This window comes from Sander lucioperca, chromosome 11, assembly GCF_008315115.2.
Source record: "Sander lucioperca isolate FBNREF2018 chromosome 11, SLUC_FBN_1.2, whole genome shotgun sequence".
Lineage (NCBI taxonomy): Eukaryota > Metazoa > Chordata > Actinopteri > Perciformes > Percidae > Sander > Sander lucioperca.
This window is the reverse complement of record NC_050183.1, coordinates 12280809-12299884: the sequence shown is the minus strand read 5'-3', so window position 1 is coordinate 12299884 and position 19076 is coordinate 12280809. Positions and strand designations below refer to the sequence as shown.

The following is a 19076-nucleotide window of genomic DNA, read 5'->3' as shown; positions in this document are numbered from 1 at the left end:
AGCTATGCAGAGATGCTCATGCATGTCTGTGCGTGGGAGGGGGAGGGGTTAGACAGAGCCCCGAGAAGATGCTACTTTCAAATCTTGCTAGCTTTTCAACATTACCAACCGTGCCTTTAAACTAAGTTCCTTATGTGTGTGTGTGTGTGTGTTGATTCTGTTAAGGTAACTTTGGTCTTGGCATGTCACAGAGTCTTTGCAGTGTTTTGGAGTGTATCTTGGCCTGTGTGTCTGTGAGTGTTTGCTGTGTGGACCACAGAGTTGAGCGTCAGGACTCAGTGGATTCATCAGTGGTTCTTGTCGTAGTCCTTCACCATGCCCTTGATGTGGAACAGTTTGTGTCTCAGGCTGCGACATTGTTTCTTCTTAGATTGGTAGTCTGATGTCTACAGAGCAGAGGGAGCAGTAGATGAGTCATTTAATAGCCTAAAACAGTGCATTCATGCATAAGTTATTTAATACTACTAGACAGTAAAAATGTTAGCTCTTCTGCTCTAAAAATAAAAGCTCTGTGATAGACTGTCAAGGAAAAAGGTCAGAGACATAGGTTTATGTGCAAAAGAACACAATAAAAACTAAATGATTCATTTTGTCGCTGGATGTTAACTTAATTCTTCCATAAATAACTGCAATATATTTTTTAATAAAGTTTTTATGGAGTTTAGTTTATAAAATGTATCATCAGAGATGTCTCCCCACCTGCTTCAGATCCTTCAACTGATTATATTCCACTGCTACAGCCTGTGAAAAAAATGAGGAAAAAAAAACATTTGTTACAACATTTGTGTCATTCACATAGAAACTGAATGTTAAAAGAATCTTGTCTATTACCATTTAAAATTAATTTTTGTGCACTCAGGACCTTGGTGATCAGGGATTTTAGTCTTTGTGTGTCCGTCTGAGTCTTTGCAATATATACTTGCATTTCCTTGCTGCCCTAAAAAATAGCACCAGGTAGGAGGAGATAGAAAGACAGATATTCCAACAACATCCCAAGACAAAGTTGGATATGAGATTTGGTTGAACTAATTAGTGCAGTGACTCAGCAACTGAGAATCTAATGCTAAAGGTTAAGGGTGCGTGTTTTATAATTACCTTTAACGATTCGTAAAACTTTAGCACACTCAGTAAAAGATTTCTTGCCTAATTGTGAACTGTCGCACTGCAGACTGACATCTAAATATTTAGTTATTATTGAGTTCCCTATTGCATTCCTCATTTGTAATTTAGGCTTATACATGCCTTTTTCCTGCGTTTTGGGGGTGAGCACTGTGTATATCCAGTGTTGGGAACATTACTTTAAAAAAGTAATTAGTTATAGTTACTCACTACTTGTTCCAAAAAGTAACTGAGTTAGTAACTGAATTACTCTATAATAAAAGTAACTCGTTACCAGGGAAAGTAACTATTTGCGTTACTGTTAAAAAAAAAGTTGCTATATGTCAAAGAATTTGGATTATTTTGAGCAGTTTTTTTGTTGTGAGGCAGAAAGATCTATCTTTTGCTGCTGGGAGGACTTTGCGCCGAGTCCTTCTTTGCTAGTGGATGGCGAGCTATCATCTGTGGTGGAGGTATCGCTGTTTTTGGCCACTAGCTTTGTAGATGCGTGTGTCGTTGTGAGATGCTTCATTAAATTAGAGTTGCTTACAACAGATGTCGACAAAGTCTTCGCTCCTGGACATAATGTACACATTACATGCACGTTCTTGCCTTTGACCACAATGAATTTGAAGTAGTGCTTATATCTCCACCTTGAAAATGACAACTTTTCATCGGATTGCTCCTGACTCGCCATCTCTGCTGGGTCATCGAATCTCTGTTTAGCTGTTTTGTGTGTGTGTGTGGCGCGTGTGCTGGCATGTGTGTAAAAACACTGGCTCTGATTGGCTACCATGAAACATGACTCTGCCTTAGCCAATCATAATCGCTTACCTCGTTATTAACCCACCTCCTCACTAGCTGTGAGCCAGGGGTGCGTTCGGATTACACAGTTTATTCAATCAATGCATAGTAACGCACCGCATTTAACGTCCAGTAACGTTAACGGCGTTGTAACGACGGGAAAAGTAATTAATTAGATTACCCCGTTACTGAAAAAATAACGTCGTTACCTAATGCCGTTCTTTTAAACGCCGTTATTCCAAACACTGTGTATATCTGACCTGGTATTTGGCAGAGTTTTCATCCAGTGTGTCCAGCTGCCGGCTGAGTTTGTTTAACTGGTCATTAATGTCGTCCATCTCAGCACACAGGCGCTTGTATTCCTTAAGGTCGGCATCAAACTCTCTCTTATAGTCATGACGCTGAGCATCAGATGTTATTTCTGGGTACATACTGGAGGAGGAGGAGAAAGGGTGGGGAGAGGAGAGGGATCAGCATCGGAGATAAACCTGCATCAGTCACTAGAAAGACTTAAAAACATTTCCAATGTTGCAGCACAAGAATATCCAGTGTTGTAATGTAACGAAGTATGAATACTTTACTGTACACAAGTAGACTTTTCACGTATCTGTACTTTACTTCGTTATTTATATTTCTGGAAACCTTTACTTATACTCCACTACATTTCTTAAATAAAATGTATACTTTACTCCACTACATTTCTCATGGTGAATGGGGTGGTGATAAAGATAACGTTGAACACCTGTGGCGGTATTTGTGAGAAATGTTTTCATGTATTGGAGTAAAAGATTCTTCCTCACAAAAAAAGAAATGAAAATTCTGTTTCTGTTGTTCTCTTTGCTGATGTCAGCTCTCTCAAAAAATGCAGTGTTTGATCCTTTGCCTTGGGAGCCACAATAAAGTTCATAATCAAAGTCATTTTTTACTTTTACTTCTAATAATTATGTACATTTAATATCAGAATGTTACTTTTGATACTTAAGTACAGTAAATATCAGATACTTTAAGACTTTTACTCAAGTAATATTCTAAAAGGTGACTTTAACTTCTATCAAAGTCATTTTCTGCTAAGATACTTGTACTTTTACTCAACTATTGCTTTCAAGACTGAGAATATCACACCTAACAACCCTCACTGAGGTTATCAGGTTTACTACTGAACTACAGGAATAGTGTTAAGTGCTGGTTTCAATAAAGGTGTGTTAGTCTGGGTGTCTCGAACCACAGCCAAATATAACTGCTTTCTCATAAACTACATCGACTTTCATGTTTTGTACCTTTGGCCCAATTCTCTCATTATTCCTGAGTACAGCCCATGTGAACTGGCATGCCTCAGAGGATTAACTACTCTCCTGGACAGAGTGAAGCATATACAGACTGAAGCCTTTTCCACACAGACGTTCTAGCTGCATTTTCTTGTAAATCATGTTCACTCTATGTGAGCTTGATTTTCTGAGCTTACAGTTCATTTAAATCAAAGAATTAAGGTCTGGTCCTGAGGGAGCGACTGCAATCTACGTTCTGTGTTCTTAGGTAATGAAATTACATCTTTAATCCAGACAAAGTATGAGTTGCACAGAGATACAATGGTACATTCTTACTTCTCCCACTCTTCTCCATCAAGTTCATTTCCTGTTTCTCCTCCTGTGGTGTACTCTGTCTCATACTGAGACTCATCCAGCTCTGGGTTACGTCTGCGTCTCTTGCCCCTGTTGGCAGAGGGTTTGCGGCCCCCGCCGGTCCCCTCTGAAGGGCTCGAGCTGGTTCGTCCACCGTGGGAGAAGGCTTCTGATGGTCTGCTGGTGGTTCTCTCCGAGTACCTGCAGCACAGAAAAAATAACATGAAAAGTAATGACTGGCTTCCACTCGAACCACAAAAAAAGTATTGTTCATGGGAACAGCATTGGGACGACAATTTTGTTGGATTTTGTTTTGTTTGTTGATTCATAAAACCTTAAAGAGGTGACTGAAAGCAGAATGTCAATCTGTGTTTTGTGTCTTTCACTTTTCCCTTGTTGTCTACTAGCAGTGAGTTTCTATACTGAATCCAGGGATTCCCACAGTAATGTCAAGTACAGTAAAATTAAAGGTACAGTAGAGTTCAGTACAGGCTAGACAATAATGAATTACCTAGACTGAATTTGCAAGTATAAAGGTTTGATTTCAGAAGTGGACGTGAAGCCAAGGTACTTCAGCTCCCAAAACAAGTGAAATTTTCTGCATTTGAACTAGGGCTGGGCAATATATCAATATTATATCGATATCGATATATGAGGCTAGATATTGTCTTAAATTTTGGATATCGTAATATCCTGATATGACTCACAAGTGTTGTCTTTTCCTGGTTTTAAAAGCTGCATTACAGTAGAGTGATGTAATTTTCTGAACACACCAGACTGTTCTAGCTGTTCCATTATTTGCCATTACCCACATAGTTATTATATCAACATATCTGATGATTATTTATCAAAAATCTCATTGTGTGCATATTTTGTGAAAGCACCAGTTGTCAACCCTACAATATCGCCACAATATCGATATCGAGGTATTTGGTCAAAAATATGGGGATATCTGATTTTCTCCATATCGCCCAGCCCTAATTTGAACACATTTATATTTGTTCTTATTCATATTAATCTAGCAAATAACATATACAGTAATGAAATATAAACCCTACTAAAAATCACATTTATGTTTCTTGAGAGAGAGCTGATAAATAACGCTGTATTTGCATCTTTACTACAAAGGGGCAGCGACAATAGCTCAGTCCGTGGGGGCTTGGCTTGGGTTAAATTTGGACCAAGTATGGAGAGTGGACTGGTAGCTGGAGGGTGCAAGTTCACCTCCTGGGCACTACTGAGGTGCCCTTGAGCAATGCACCAAACCCCCAACTGCTTGGGTGCCATCATATGAGGCAGCCCCCTCGGGCCTGTGTGTGTGTGTGTATGTGTATGTGTGTAAATAGAACATTGTGAAAACTTTAAATTTCCCCTTTCAGGGATTAATAAAGTATACTTTCCTTTCTTCCAAAGCTTGACTATATAAAACAAGCAAAAACATCATGACCCAAATAACGCCAGAAACGTAAGGAAAGGTCTAATGTGAGACTGTGTCTAAAGAAAAAACTATTTACTGACATGGCCCAGACAGATCCCATATGGAGGAAGGTAAACACTTTGAACCACTAATGATTATTTTTGCTAACACCCTACAATTTGACTATGCCATGTTGAGGGCCCTCAGTGACCAGGGAGCAGGACAGCAGGTACAGCTCTTTAATAACGGTAAGGAGGAAACATGCTCAATTTTGTAGGTTTCTAGGGATTTGTAGAGTAATTCAAGTCCAGCGGTGCAGATATTACAAGTTCTTACAAAAAAGGCTGCATAATGCCAACAACAGAGCACTCTGACATTCTTCTGCTTATGAAAATACTAGCTATATTTACTTTGTGAGAGAGGAAGTCATCAAAATTATAATATTCTGTGCTTTGAACCTAATCTAAATCCTGTTATGTAAAATGTGATTATTTTGTCTTAGCGTCCGGGAACATTAACTGTGCAGTCAACATTAATCAGGTCATTCAGAGCATATTTTTGACACAAGCTGGGCTTGTTTTTAAGAAACTGTTAGGAGCAACATACTTTTCGTCTGATACACGGCAGTCTTGAGCACATTGACGCAAACAAAAACAAGGTGCTTGAGCAATAATTTCTAGCATTGAAGAAAAGCAAATACAGTTGTTCACAAACATGCTGCATTTCAGTGAACATGAGGAAAAAAGGAAAGTTAATCCAAACAAGGGCTCAAAGGTCACACACACACACACACACACACACACACACAGAGCTCATTTTGTGTGTAGGGCAATATGTTCTCCTGGGCTTTAAAAGAGCAGTGATTAAATATTGCTTGTGTGAGTCACATGTTTGGAGCTTCATTGTTTGCATAGAATCTTTGCTTTACAGTGTACGGTCTAATGTTGCAGCTACTTTCTGAATAGAATATTACCTAAATCTGTCCGATTAAAAAGACATTCACTGCTGTATGTATATCTTAAAGACACAGTCAAATAATTACAACATAATTCTGCATCTTTGTGTCACTTGGTAACTTATCTCTTGTTATATACCAAATATAAATCAAATCGTTGTGATCTTTTCTTTTCTCATCTTGAACTCGGGGTGTTTTTGTACATTAATCCAATCAAATGTGATTTGTGGCAACTCGGTAACCTCGCTCATATATAACCATGCTCTCTCTCCTCTACAGCTCCATATCACGGTGTATTTGCTAAACAACCCCCACTTTTGAGCGATCCAATCAAGGGATTGGAATTAAAATCCCTCGCATAACTAAACACATTTTTTGTTTTGTTTAGCCAAAACATGCTTCATCTGATTTGTATGTATAATTCCAGATTCTCAGTTGAAAAGGGGTGGAGAATTTAGGTTCACCCACTCATTGTTGTCATAGTTGTCCTCATTATAGGAGTTGCTGTCCACCTTAGCTGGGGGGTAGGAGATGACACTGTTCGCTGAGGCGTTGAGCAGCCCGGCTCCCTTCTCTGACACCAGCAGGGTAGGGGCGTCTTGAACACTGCGGCTTTCCTCTACATTGTTTACCTACAGCAGGCAGGAAAAAACAAAAGGAACAGACTCAGCAAACAGAAACAAACAACTAAAGCACTCACAAAGACCAGGTCACGCTACAGGGTCATTTTCTGATTGACATCCTGTTCATCCAGAAACCGTAAATATTTTCCTCTTTTCCTTAGGTCCCTTCTTGAGAAGAAAAGAAAAGCTATCTCTACAACCGAGACAGAAGTATGGTAATTATTAGTGCCTTAAGTTTCAAAGAAAAGTCAGGCATGTAATTGGACGGCACAGTCTAACTACTCAGTGAAATGAGGGCTATCTGTTTGGTTCACCGTGCTTGAAAATGTCAAGAGAACAAAAACAAAGAATGACTTACAGCTAATTGTAAAATAAACCTGACACTAACCATAAATAAATGGATATATGGTCTCTTGTTTACAGTGTTTGCTCTAGTTTTGTCTGTTTCTGATAGCCTTATAACCTAAAACGATAAGGATAAGGATATAATGTATACACAGAAAATATCTGACAATAATTCCAGCTTCACTTTCAATTCTTTCTATTGTTTTATGTCTGCATGAACACCTGGAACGGATGTGCTCCTTTCTTTTTTCAAACAAAAGATCTGACATGTAAATAAGTGTTCCTTAATCTGTATTTTCAACTCCTTCCTGTGAGCTCAGACAGCCTGCATGAGGGAATTCCTCACAAAAATGAAGGCCTCAGGGGTGGTCACTGTTTCTCCCACTTCCACTGGGTCAGCAAATGTATCACTCATTAGATGCCTTTCAGACAAACTCTACACAAAGCAGTTAAGTCTAAACTAGGGTCTTACTGTGCTTCTGCTACCTGGAAGGCTAACTGGCTTAAAGTTTCAAATGTGTTTCAAATCTAGCAACACAAAGAGGATGTGAAGCCACTAAAAACACAACAAAAAGGAGACTAAAACTTATACAATTCATCGTATAAGCAAGTACGCAGGTAAGCAGGTTTTAAGCAGGTATCTGCCTTTGTACACAAAATAGCCCTGACAATGGTTTGGGTGGTGTTACTTTTGACAATGCATATTTCTGAAAAAACATTAAAACTGTGTGCAGCGACGTGCAGGAGTATGTTCTTCTGAAATATATCTACTGCACCTGCACAATAAGGCATTCATATTTGCTGTACTTGTCTATAATGTATTTCAGCACCACTCCTGCTTAGAGGTGATAATTTACTACAACTATACTGTATATATAACCCTAAAAAAACATCTTACCGCTTACTTGATCGTACATTACTGAGCAATCTCTTAAATTCCTTACAGTGCAGGAGCATAAGCCTTGCCCCTGAAAAACAATAATCATTGTGGGTGGAGTGACTGGGTGGGGGAGAGTTGCCCTTGCAACTTGCAGCTGCAGGAGAATCCCATTTGAAGACTGCACTTCATGTAAGAATCTCAACAATGCCTTCTCAGTGTGCAGCACAGCAGCTGCTGGGCTGTGAGCAGCCTGTGTAAGCACAGTAAAAATGTCTGAGTCCTGGACCCGGTGAAGAAAAGCATGAAGGCAATGATGGAGAGACACAGAGCGAGACAGGGAGACGAAGCCATGGATGATGATGAGGGAAGGAGCCATGGAAAGCAGACAGGCATGCAAAGTGAGGGAGAAGTGTATGTGTGATAAAAGAAGAAGAAGAAGAAGAAGAAGAAGAAGAGTAACTATTGGCCAAAATAATCATATTTATATATCTTTCTACACTCTACACTACTCCTCCTCAAAGAGATGCCAGTACTCAAAACATTTCAAACAATACACCTCATCAGTCAGACCAGGGATACCACTTTGGGAGAAATTAATTACAAATCTTTGTTATTTATGGTGCAGCCACATTTTGTTTCTTAATACAATTGTTCTAACTTGTTTATTGTCTGCACAGTATTATGCTATATATACTACCAATGTTATACTATAGCATCAAACCAGATTCACTCTGTATTTGGATGTTTTAATCTGCCTCTATCAAACCAGCCCAGGATGCTTTCACTCTACATTTGTGCAGCACGTCAGTGTTTCCAGCACACAGACAGCCCTGCAGAAACCGACTCTGATGACCTCATGCAGCAGACACAATGCAGCCCCCCTTGGGCCAGCTGAATGAGGCCAGTGTATGAGGTCATCAGAGCATGCCAGGTCTCTCCGAGCTCAGCAACAGAGATGGGTCCAATCTCAAACCAACCACAGCCTTAGACTGTCACTGACATTGTATTTAAAGGGGCCAAACAAGCCTGATGACTCACTTTGTGGCACAGATACAGTATGCAGGTAGCGCAGCAATGAAGGAGAATAGTAACGGCAGTGTGGAACATTGGACATATAAGGAAAATGAGGACAGAAGGTCAATTCTACCAAATTAAGAGCCTGTTTATTGAGGCAGAAAGCAAAAGTCAAATATGTTCCACAACCTACATACATGTGTTAATTTTTGAGACTGAGTAGCTTGAATAAATAATGATCTGATTGCAATAGCAGTCATCAAATCAAAGAAATATTTGCTCTTTCCCTCAACCTTTATAATCCCAAACATGTCTCTTACTCTTTACATCAGTATTTACATAAAACATGTTAGAATTGTGAAATTTCTAAATGCAGTAGCAGTGTACATGCCATTACTGTACCTACAATAAGTCTGATGACATCAGTGAGCATGGCTCCATTATCAGACACTAGTGCTAGTCATAGGATTCACTCTAGGCTTGTCCAATCTACTCTGCTCTGCCTGTACACCTCTGTGTGCATGATGCCATGTTCTAGGCAATGACAACCACTCTCAAAAACAAACAGCTCTGTACAATCTAATATAACAACGTGTCTGTTTGTGGTCTTTAAGTATTGTATGTCAGTGCAAGAGATAAAGGGTTAAGATCAGCTAGCAATATTTAGTTTTGTTTAAAACTTGTTTTTTGCATACTATGGGATATTTAGCTGTTCAATTTCTTTCACTTGCAATTGACATGCATGTACAGTATACCACATGTCTGCATGTATTGATTTGTGTTCGTGACACTCTCTCGCACAATGTTTGAACAAACACTGGATTCGGACAATATGTGTTGGGGAGGATGCTGATTGCAGTATGTAGAAACAGAAATGACATATTCTACAGACCCAGTTTTAAGATACAAAACAATAATAAAAAAATGCTTACAAACCAAGTTTAAAGAATGTCAAACTACCCTATTAGTTCTGTTTGTGACTATCAATTCAATTTTCAAACCTGAGCTTTTGATGTCAACTCATTCTCAATCACTGTATTAAATAGGGCATCTTTGAAAAGGGGCAGGTCAAGTCAATCATCAACCCATATCTCAGGTAACATTCCCATGTGACTAAAGCGATGTTGACATTTAAAAACCTGAAAGCAGGCTAGAAACTGCCTGCCTGCTTACTATCTTCTCAGGTGGTTAATGATTACTCAGAGTGAAACCAGGTAGTAGGCCATGAGCATAACAATCAGTGACTGCCGTCAGCCCTAACCCGGAACAATGTGACTAAGTCAGAGGAAACACTGTTAAGCTAGTGTGACCGTTTCCCTGCAGGATCCGATAAACTCATAAAGATCTGTATATGATGCTCCTTTTGGACTTTCAACCCATAAAGAGAAACAATGAAAGCATAAGAGAGATTTGAACTGGTGAACATCATCTCCTAATATTGTGTCAAAAATAGCATAACAAGTTACAAACCAACCTGTGGAGTGGCAGCTGGGCTATTTACTGCATCTACGTCATCACAATCACCTAACCTACAGTATCTCACAAAAGTGAGTACACCCCTCACATTTTAGTAAATATTTCATTATATCTTTTAATGGGACAACACTGAAGAAATTACACTTTGCTACAATGTAAAGTATTAAGTGTACATCTTGTATAACAGTGTAAATGTGCTGTCCCCTCAAAATAACTCAACACACAGCCATTAATGTCTAAACCGCTGGCAACAAAAGTGAGTACACCCCTATGTTAAATTCCCATAGAGGTAGGCAGATTTTTATTTTTAAAGGCCAGTTATTTCATGGATCCAGGATACTATGCATCCTGATAAAGTTCCCTTGGCCTTTGGAATTAAAATAGCCCCACATCATCACATGCCCTTCACCATACCTAGAGATTGGCATGGGGTACTTTCCATAAAATCATCTCTCAATGCAAATCAAACCAGCTATTAGGCTAACCGACATAAAACCATGCCAATAACAATTAAAGTGTAATTTCTTCAGTGTTGTCCCATTAGAAGATATAATGAAATATTTACTAAAATGTGAGGGGTGTACTCACTTTTGTGAGATACTGTATATCTATATATGGTGACTACCTAAGCAGGATGACTTCCTCACTGATGACCTACCTTCTTTACCTTACTTCGCATTGTAAAAAAAAAAGGTTGGAAACTAATTTCCCACATAGCAAACTTGGTGACAGATGGACAAAAGCATATGTCAATCAGTTTTGGTGGCACAACCTTGATGCAGAAAAAACACCATAGTTGATCATTTCATCATCTAATCAAATCGCCTATGAACATTGTATTCCATCAACTTTTCTACAGCTAGATTTAAGCTCTCTAAGCTGTGCATGCACAAACTCGGGGTCAGTTTGGGTCCAAAAAGTGATTTTTCTTTGTAAATCCCACGTAAACCCAGTTTATATTGTGACTACCATCCTGTTGTCTCTTACCCATTCCTCTACGTCCCTGCCCTCTGAGGCCTTCCCACCAACGAGAGGCTCTTCCCAGTAGATGTTTGGTTTCCCGTATCGCCAGATCTTCCCTCTTGTTTTGTGTGCAAAGAAAGCCGCAACACCGAAGGCGATGACAACCACGAATCCACACACCATGGCAACTCCCTAGAAAAGCAAGAACATGACAATACAATCTGGAAAGTTCTCAAAGAGACAAACTGTAAAATAAAGCTGGTTTATCCTGGTACAAAAAATATACAAATACAGGTGTGACGTCATTCAGAGAAATAAATATCACAATTTGTGGCTTCATGTACCCAAAAATGTAACAAATGCTTCATGATAACAGGTAACAAAACAGTACAGGACTGATAACATGGGAGACTATAATATGCTTTGTGAGTCCAGATTTATCTCACACTTCCCACATTATTACAGCAATATTTCACAAAAACCGAAACCCAAAGCATTTCAACTACATTAATTTGAGTGCTTAAGCACAAACAGAATCATCAACAATTCTGATAATGAATTAATAAGTAATCTAATAAAAACAGCTTAACATTACCTAGTTACAGCTCCAGTAATGTGAGGATTTGCTGTTTGTTTTATATTATTGTATATTGAATATATTTGGGTTTTGGGCTGTTGTTCAGACAAAATAAACAAAGATTGAACAGTTAATGGATTGTTTATTTTTTAACAGAGAAATTGATGAAATTGTTACTTGCAGCCTTAATTAATTAATTTGTAGTCTTTCACATGTTGCAATGAAGTTTAAAAAAAAAATGTTGTTGCCTTCACTGCTCATCCAACTTATAATACCTTCCACATGAAGTATTACGGTTCGAACTCTAGTCCGACCAATTTAAAATCATGTTATAAATATTCAAAAGAGGCCATTGTCAGACTATTCAAGCTACTACTTGAATGGATCACACCAAACACTGACTCAATCGTTGATATCTACACACCTCCTGTGGGTCCACAAAGCAGTAATGGTAGAGATACTGGTTGTATATGGGGAAGCCTCCCACTCCTCCCATCTGAGAGTAGCTGGTCTGGTAGAGGTTCTGGCACATCATAAGCATTGGATTGTACATCATACTGGAGGTGCCCTGGGACATGGGGTTAACCCCGACAATGTAGACAATGTTTATGATGCCCTGGAAAACACAATGACAGTCATTATTATTTACATTATTAAATTATTATTTACAACATAAGGTAACCATAAAATGCGTATGAGCCTTACCTGCAGGATCGCCATGATGATGCTGGATATCATGAGGGCCAGAAAGAACTTTCTACCACGGACAGTGTTAGATTTAGAGAAGCTTGTGATGAAGAAGGCCAGTGCCCCTATGAAGTTAATGGCTGCCATGGCAATCATGGTGGTTTTGGCTGAGTAAGGTGAGAGGTAGGAGCCATAGCCTCCTCCGTAGCCTCCTCCGTAGCCTCCTCCATAACCTCCATAACCACCGTATCCTGAGCCGTAGCTGCTGCCGCCGTATCCACCACCGTAGCCCATTCCCATTCCCATTCCCATTCCATACTGCATGTCCCACATGAGAGTGGAGGCCACGCAGGCAAATATCGCCACACACAACACGATCACTGTAGCCATCATGGCCTTGATGATCCCTGGAGGTGACAGCCATTTGTAGAAGTGCTGAGGTTTGTCCTCAATGTAGTAAGATCCCGGCGGAGGTGGGTATGCGTTGTAACCGCTCTGAGGGGCATTGAAGCTGCCTGGAGGGCCAAAGCCGTTGTTGGATGGCGAGCGGAAAGGAGGAGTGTAAACAGGTGGACTCTCGTAGTGCTGCTTGTCGAACATCGCTCAAAGATATCCCGTACTGTGAACAAAATAAAAAAAACCTGTTTGTGGATAGACGAGAGAGCAAAGTGTACTGCACAAAACTAGGAAGAGTTGTCCGGCTCTGTTTTTCAGCAGCACTGATATGAGTAATGCTACGTGGAGATATGGGTTAAGTTAGTCTTTCGTAATGAGAGTTAGTAACAGAACAGTGTAAATGTTTTACCGTTTCCAGGGGGTGTGATTAATGCGGGCACAAGTTAGGCTTGTTTCTGCAATTTGTTCTTTCAGGTTGAGTAAATTAGTTTTACAGAGAGCAGAGCACAAAGTTTATCACTTGTCATTTCATAAACTAGATAATCCTGCTTTCCTAACAGAAAATAGAATTATTAGAGGAATGACCTTAAGCTTTGAGGTCTCTGAGCTGGCAAAGTCAGAATCAGTGTGGAGATGTTGGTACCAGGGTGGGAAGCGCAGCCAAACAACAATACTTTCCTTTTTGCCTCTTCACAGGCTGTAGGAGTCTCTCTCCAGCCCCCACAATGTCCAGCCAGACTTTGAACATTTCACATCCCGCCCGCTACATTTTTGTTTTCTTTTCTTTCTGGTTACAAATCTTACAGAAAGATATCCAAGGCCACAGCGTATACAATTTAACAATGGCCATTCTTCTACATGGAGCTCTACAGGGAGGGGGCTGCCTACATGTGAGTGAAACGCAGAGCAAAGTCACTGTAGAGTTAGAACATTAATGCCTCTTTTACTTATTTTACAACACAACGCTCAGTGCTTGTAACAGACTGTAAAATATCATCTGTTATTACATCACATAACAATAGAAGAAATTATTAATTATTTCAAGGTCCATCTCAGGTTCCCAAAGCCCAAGGTCAAGTCTTATAATTACTTGTTTTGTCAGATCAAATGTCTGAAACACAAAGATATGGAGTTTTCAAGCTAAAAATACATGGATGTGTTCTTTGTCATGTATGATTGTAAACTGAATATGTCTTTATGTTAGGAGTGTTAGTTGAACAAACCATGTGATTTAAATATCAGTTTGTATATTAGTCACTTAGCTCTGGGAAATTGTAATGGCCATTTTATTTTACTATTTACTTACATTTTATAGACAAAACGATTATTCGATTTAGTGAGAAAATAATCAATAACTTAATCGTTAATGAAAATAATCAATTTTGCAGCCCTTGATTCATTTTTTCAGCTCTATTTAGCCTAATTTATTGTCAAGGGATATTTGCAATGTGCTCTGCCTTTCTAAGCTCGGTCTTCCAGTGGCATTACATCACTGATTTTAACAACAACAACAAAAATGTCTTCCATCTACATCATGCTACTGTTCAGTCACCTTAGTGGGATTGTGAAGGAGGTAACGGCCATTCAGAAATATATACATACAGACAGACGGACGGACAGAGAGACAGTCCCTGGCACTGCCCACAGTCTCCAGTCCCTGGTAATAACTCTCCTCTCTTTATGGGACTCTGGCACACACAGCAGAAGAGGTCTCGCCTCAGAGCCTCCATCCCAGACACCTTCCCATTATTCCCTCCCTCATTCCTCCATATCCTTCATCCCCCTTACAATTCCCCCTATCCCCCAGCTCTCCCCCCCCCCCATTCTATCCCTCCCTCCATAACTTCTTGCCTTTGTTTTGGGAGCAGGAGGGGCAAAAGTCAAGGCTGCTCGTCACGGGAACAGTGTTGCCATGGAGTTGGGGTTAAAAAAAAAAAAAAAAAGAAAAAATGTGGGGCACTGTCCAGGGAGGATCACACAAGGGCTCCTCTGTGCTGCTCCTGAGTGGAGTGAGGCAGGAGAAAGAGGGGAGGACAGGTGGATGTTGTGCACAGAGGTGTCAGGTGTCCTCTATTGTTGATCAACAGGCCGTCTCCTAAGGCATTGGGTCTTAGTTTAATTTCTACTGCCAGTGTTTGATTCATGGTTTGATTATATCAAAGATTTTCCGGTACACACTTCCTGTCTCTTAAATGGGCATGGTCTGGTTTGAAAGTGTAGTTAATGTTGTGGGGATTTATAAGGATACATTTGCATAACTAATTCATATTTTCTTTTGCTAACATTGCAATATTTTTATTACAACGAAAATCAATTTTGTTTTGTTCGCAAACGTTAGTTGACGTTAGCTTATCTGTTTCCACATCTCCCGAGAATTTGTTCCTGAGACAGAAAGGTCTAGAACAAAGTTCATTTTCTCCTGATTTGTCCATCTAAAAAATGCCATTTTTGTGAAAAAATAGGTTCAATGTTTACTTTGGTGACTACGGGGGAAAGAATCATAATCATGTGTTCACCTTCACTTCTCCCATTGGAATCTATACACCCAGGTCCTGCCGCTAGTCTCCTAAAGAGACTTGGCAGTGGTGAAACTAACATGACACAGATACAGGAAATGACTCTGAATTGGGGCGTCTCGGTCCTAAACAAACTGCATTTGATCATATCGATAACTGGCAGGAAATAATCTGAGGCTCATGCCCTTTCCAAGCAATGAAATTACACTGAGGACCAAACAACTGTAAATTCTACCTCCCAAGGCCTCACAACAACATGAATTCCTTTTTCTACGTTATAACAGTAGGAAAAGTACAACTGTTTAAGCCCAAACTGTCCTTGTGTCAGGTACAGAGAGAAATCAAGGGCTTTAAAATCTTGAAATCTGAATCTTAAACTCTTTGAGCTGAAATTGTTGTACTTTCCTCAAAGTAATAAAGTAGGAATTTTCTAAAGGGAGCGTTTGAAAGTAGTGTGAATCTTTGGGAGGCAGAAATCACAAGTACAGGTTTTTGGACTTGGCTAGAGCTGCAATGATTCATGGTTTAAATCATTCTGGCAAGCAAAAATTTCAAACATTTGATGGTTTTAGCTTCTCAAATATAAGAATTTGCTGCTTGTTCTTTTTTTTTAATGTTATTGTAAATATCTATGGGTGTGGACCTTTAGTCTGACAAAACAAAACATATGGTGACATTAACTTTGGCTATTGGGCCTTTTCCACTACATTTTATTGATCAAAAAATGAATCAATTATTAAAACAAATATTGGCAGATTAATCGATATTGCAGCTGCAGACTCAGTACCTGGACAAGAAAGATGTGATTGTGTCTTGCACACTGATTGTTAAGCCCCACAAATCCACAATATATTATTTAGGACATCTGCTTTACATTAAGGGAAAGCCTTTAAAGGACAAATCCGGCACAAAATGAACCTAGGGGTTAATAACACAACATAGTTTAGAGAGACAGTACCTTTCACATATACAAGCGGGTGCCATCTTGGGAAAACAGTCACGATCAGTCGAACGACAAACGCCATGCAACATGAGCTAAACTGTCACTTGAAATCACCCATGGTCCGTGGTTTCCCAATGGGTCGATAGGAATTACGTTTGTGAAATGTAATTACATGGAAATGCATGAATTATATCTGTTTATTAAAATATATGCATGGCGTTCGACTGGTCGGACTGTTTTCCCAAGATGGCGCCCGTCTGTATACAGTACGTGAAAGGTACTGTCTTTCTAAACTATCTTTTTAATGAACTGTCTGTACACTTACAAAGTTCTCAATGCTTCGGTTTACCTGTAGAGACCCTCATTATGCTACCGTGGAAGTGTGGTGCTATTTTGAGCCTTGATAGTGGTGTAGAAATAGCGATTTCTTTTTACTTTAGCCGTGCCTGACGACTAGCGTTATAAGCTAATTAGCGGTTTGCAATAAAACTGGTCACATGCGATTAGCACGAAAACAAATCCCAGAGAACGGTCAAACCCTAGGTTCATTTTGCGCCGGATTTGTCCTTATTTAAAAGTTATTTAACAGCCTATTTCTTGATAACAAAGCATTTGCTGTAGCAGCAGCAGCGTGGCAGCTATAGTAGGAGTACCAGGTGATGACTAATGAGGATCCTTAATAAAGAATAAACCAGTGGCAGCAGCAGTAGTAGTAGCAGTAGTGATCGTAGTAGCAGTAGTAATACAGTGGTGTTTGTCTAAAACTGGCACACAAATCTCATTTTCATGCTGGGCAGAAGGCACAGCGTTTGGACCAAAGTCACAGGTCAGGTCAGACACCCACCAGCAGCAGTCTGAGCTCCTCTACAACACAGAGACTTTATCATCTGCTGCTGATAATGGAATTCTAGTCATACAGTCACATGTCTCACATCTGTCAAAAACAATTAGGCCCCTGCCCAATGTAGGCTGGGACCCACTGGGAAACTCACAGGAGTCAGCTAAGGCTTCCTGCTCAAAAACACCCCACTGAAAATTCTTGTGGGCCATACAAAATACTCAGTAAAACTTTTGGAAAAAACATGTTGTGCAGAGTTTTAGGTACACCTGTCTTAAACTAATGTATATTAAAACAAAAACAGTTTTAGAGAGATGTCGATTCAACTTTTCATTTTGGAGACTGTGGTGTTGTTGAAGTGTATTATGTTATACTGAAGGAGTTCTAATATTGTCTACCCCAGTTATACCAATGAAGGTAGAGTAAATGTTGAATCAACATAAACCTGAACACAACATTTGCTCCTCAGTATTTAATGTTGGGTTTTTTTCTTCAATATTGTATGCATATTATTTAACTGTGTTATATACTCAATGGTACTTGTCACAGGGTTGTATGTTGGATGGTTGTAAATTGTATTCTATTCTACCCTTTATGAAGGTAGGATTTACTGCAGGGCTGCTGTATTGGACTGCAGTTTTAGCTGGGTGTACCTACTGTATAAACTGGTATCTGAGCGCAATTATTAAGTAATTTACTTGTTTACATAACAAACAAAGAAACTCGTAAACTACATTAATAATACATCTTTGAGTCTAGACTCATCGGCCATTTTGGTTTTAGTCAATTAAGATTTATTTTGCCGATTTGTGCTTTATCCTTTTAATGCTGAATGACTAATAGTATATTGAGGACACTAATCAGCGCATCTGTGGTAAAAACAACTCAGTTTTACAGATCTGTTGATTCAATTAACTAGTCGACAAAATCATATGAGTGTAAGTCAACTTAATGAAAGACTTTCTTTAGTCAAGGACAGCCCTAGTGTTTACAATAAATTAAAGATATACAAAGATAGACATTTAACATAATCAGAAAACATAAAAAAATAACAGATTCCAGGTTGTGAACCTGCTGTGATTTGTTTTTGGTTGTGGCTAATGTCATTGGGGGAATGTAGTACAATTTGAGGTACTTGTACTTTGAATGAATATTTCCATTTTATGCTATTCATACTTCTTCTCCACAATATTTTGGAAGCCTATATTGTACTTATTACTGGACTAACTTTATCTGGCAATTCTTCAGATATTAGAAATAGAAAATATAATTCAACTAATAAATTATTATGCATTATTATAAATTAAGTTGCTGAAAAGTAGTTGAAATTAGGTACACCTTTACCAGCTGCAATATTAGTGATACTCAATGCATCACCAATTATAATAGGCCTACGTTATTCTGGAATGGGACATTCTGCAAATGATTACTTTTGGCACTTTGAGTAATTGAGTAGCCTATAGTTTGATGCCAACACAGTGTTTACACTGTGGTATTGCTTACTGTGGTATATTTTAAACGGCAGCGACTTTGAACAACTTGATAAAAACACATTAATGCAAGTTTAATCTGATAGAATAACTCTACACACTGCAATCAAAATCACCTTTAAACTTCATGTTGCCTTACCTGTGGAACGCTAAAGGGGAATAGGAACTTCCAGCCAATCCCTGTTTCCTGTCAAAACTCCCCTTCTGAAAGTTAGGAGCTAAATAATGTTTCCGTCAGAAAACTAACCTGTCTCCGAGATGAATTAATATTAAAGTGAACCTCTTCATTCGAGGCTATCTTTAAACGTAGCGACTCCGCTTAAGCTGCTGTCCCAGGCGAAGACAGAGACAACGGTTTAGCTTCGACAAACAGCCTCTGCACAAGTGCTTTGTCCCGCCTGTCCGCTGTGATGAGGCCCACCGCACAACACCGCT

The 19076-nt window shown here is 39.3% G+C and overlaps 1 protein-coding gene across 1 annotated transcript; it reads right to left on the bottom strand.

The window, feature by feature from the left end:
• Positions 1-170: 170 nt before the first annotated feature.
• si:ch73-61d6.3 (occludin) lies at positions 171-19058 on the bottom strand. Its single transcript, XM_031308469.2, has 9 exons — positions 18781-19058; positions 12477-13077; positions 12196-12387; positions 11219-11386; positions 6362-6525; positions 3504-3722; positions 2163-2334; positions 700-741; positions 171-386 (listed from the first exon to the last, which is right to left on the bottom strand). Exons 2-9 carry the CDS (start codon positions 13056-13058, stop codon positions 288-290), a joined length of 1638 nt encoding a protein of 545 aa, XP_031164329.1. The 5' UTR covers positions 13059-13077; positions 18781-19058; the 3' UTR covers positions 171-287.
• Between the last annotated feature and the right edge of the window lie 18 nt (positions 19059-19076).

Bases quoted from the DNA above. Each gene is read 5' to 3' on its own strand.
- si:ch73-61d6.3 (XM_031308469.2), bottom strand. From the start codon at position 13,058: ATGTTCGACAAGCAGCACTACGAGAGTCCACCTGTTTACACTCCTCCT. The intron at 12,388-12,476 runs GTAAGGCTCATA...TGTGTTTTCCAG, and splicing joins TCATCATGGCGATCCTGCAG to GGCATCATAAACATTGTCTA. The intron at 3,723-6,361 runs GTGGGTGAACCT...TCTGTGCTGCAG, and splicing joins GACAACTATGACAACAATGA to GTACTCGGAGAGAACCACCA.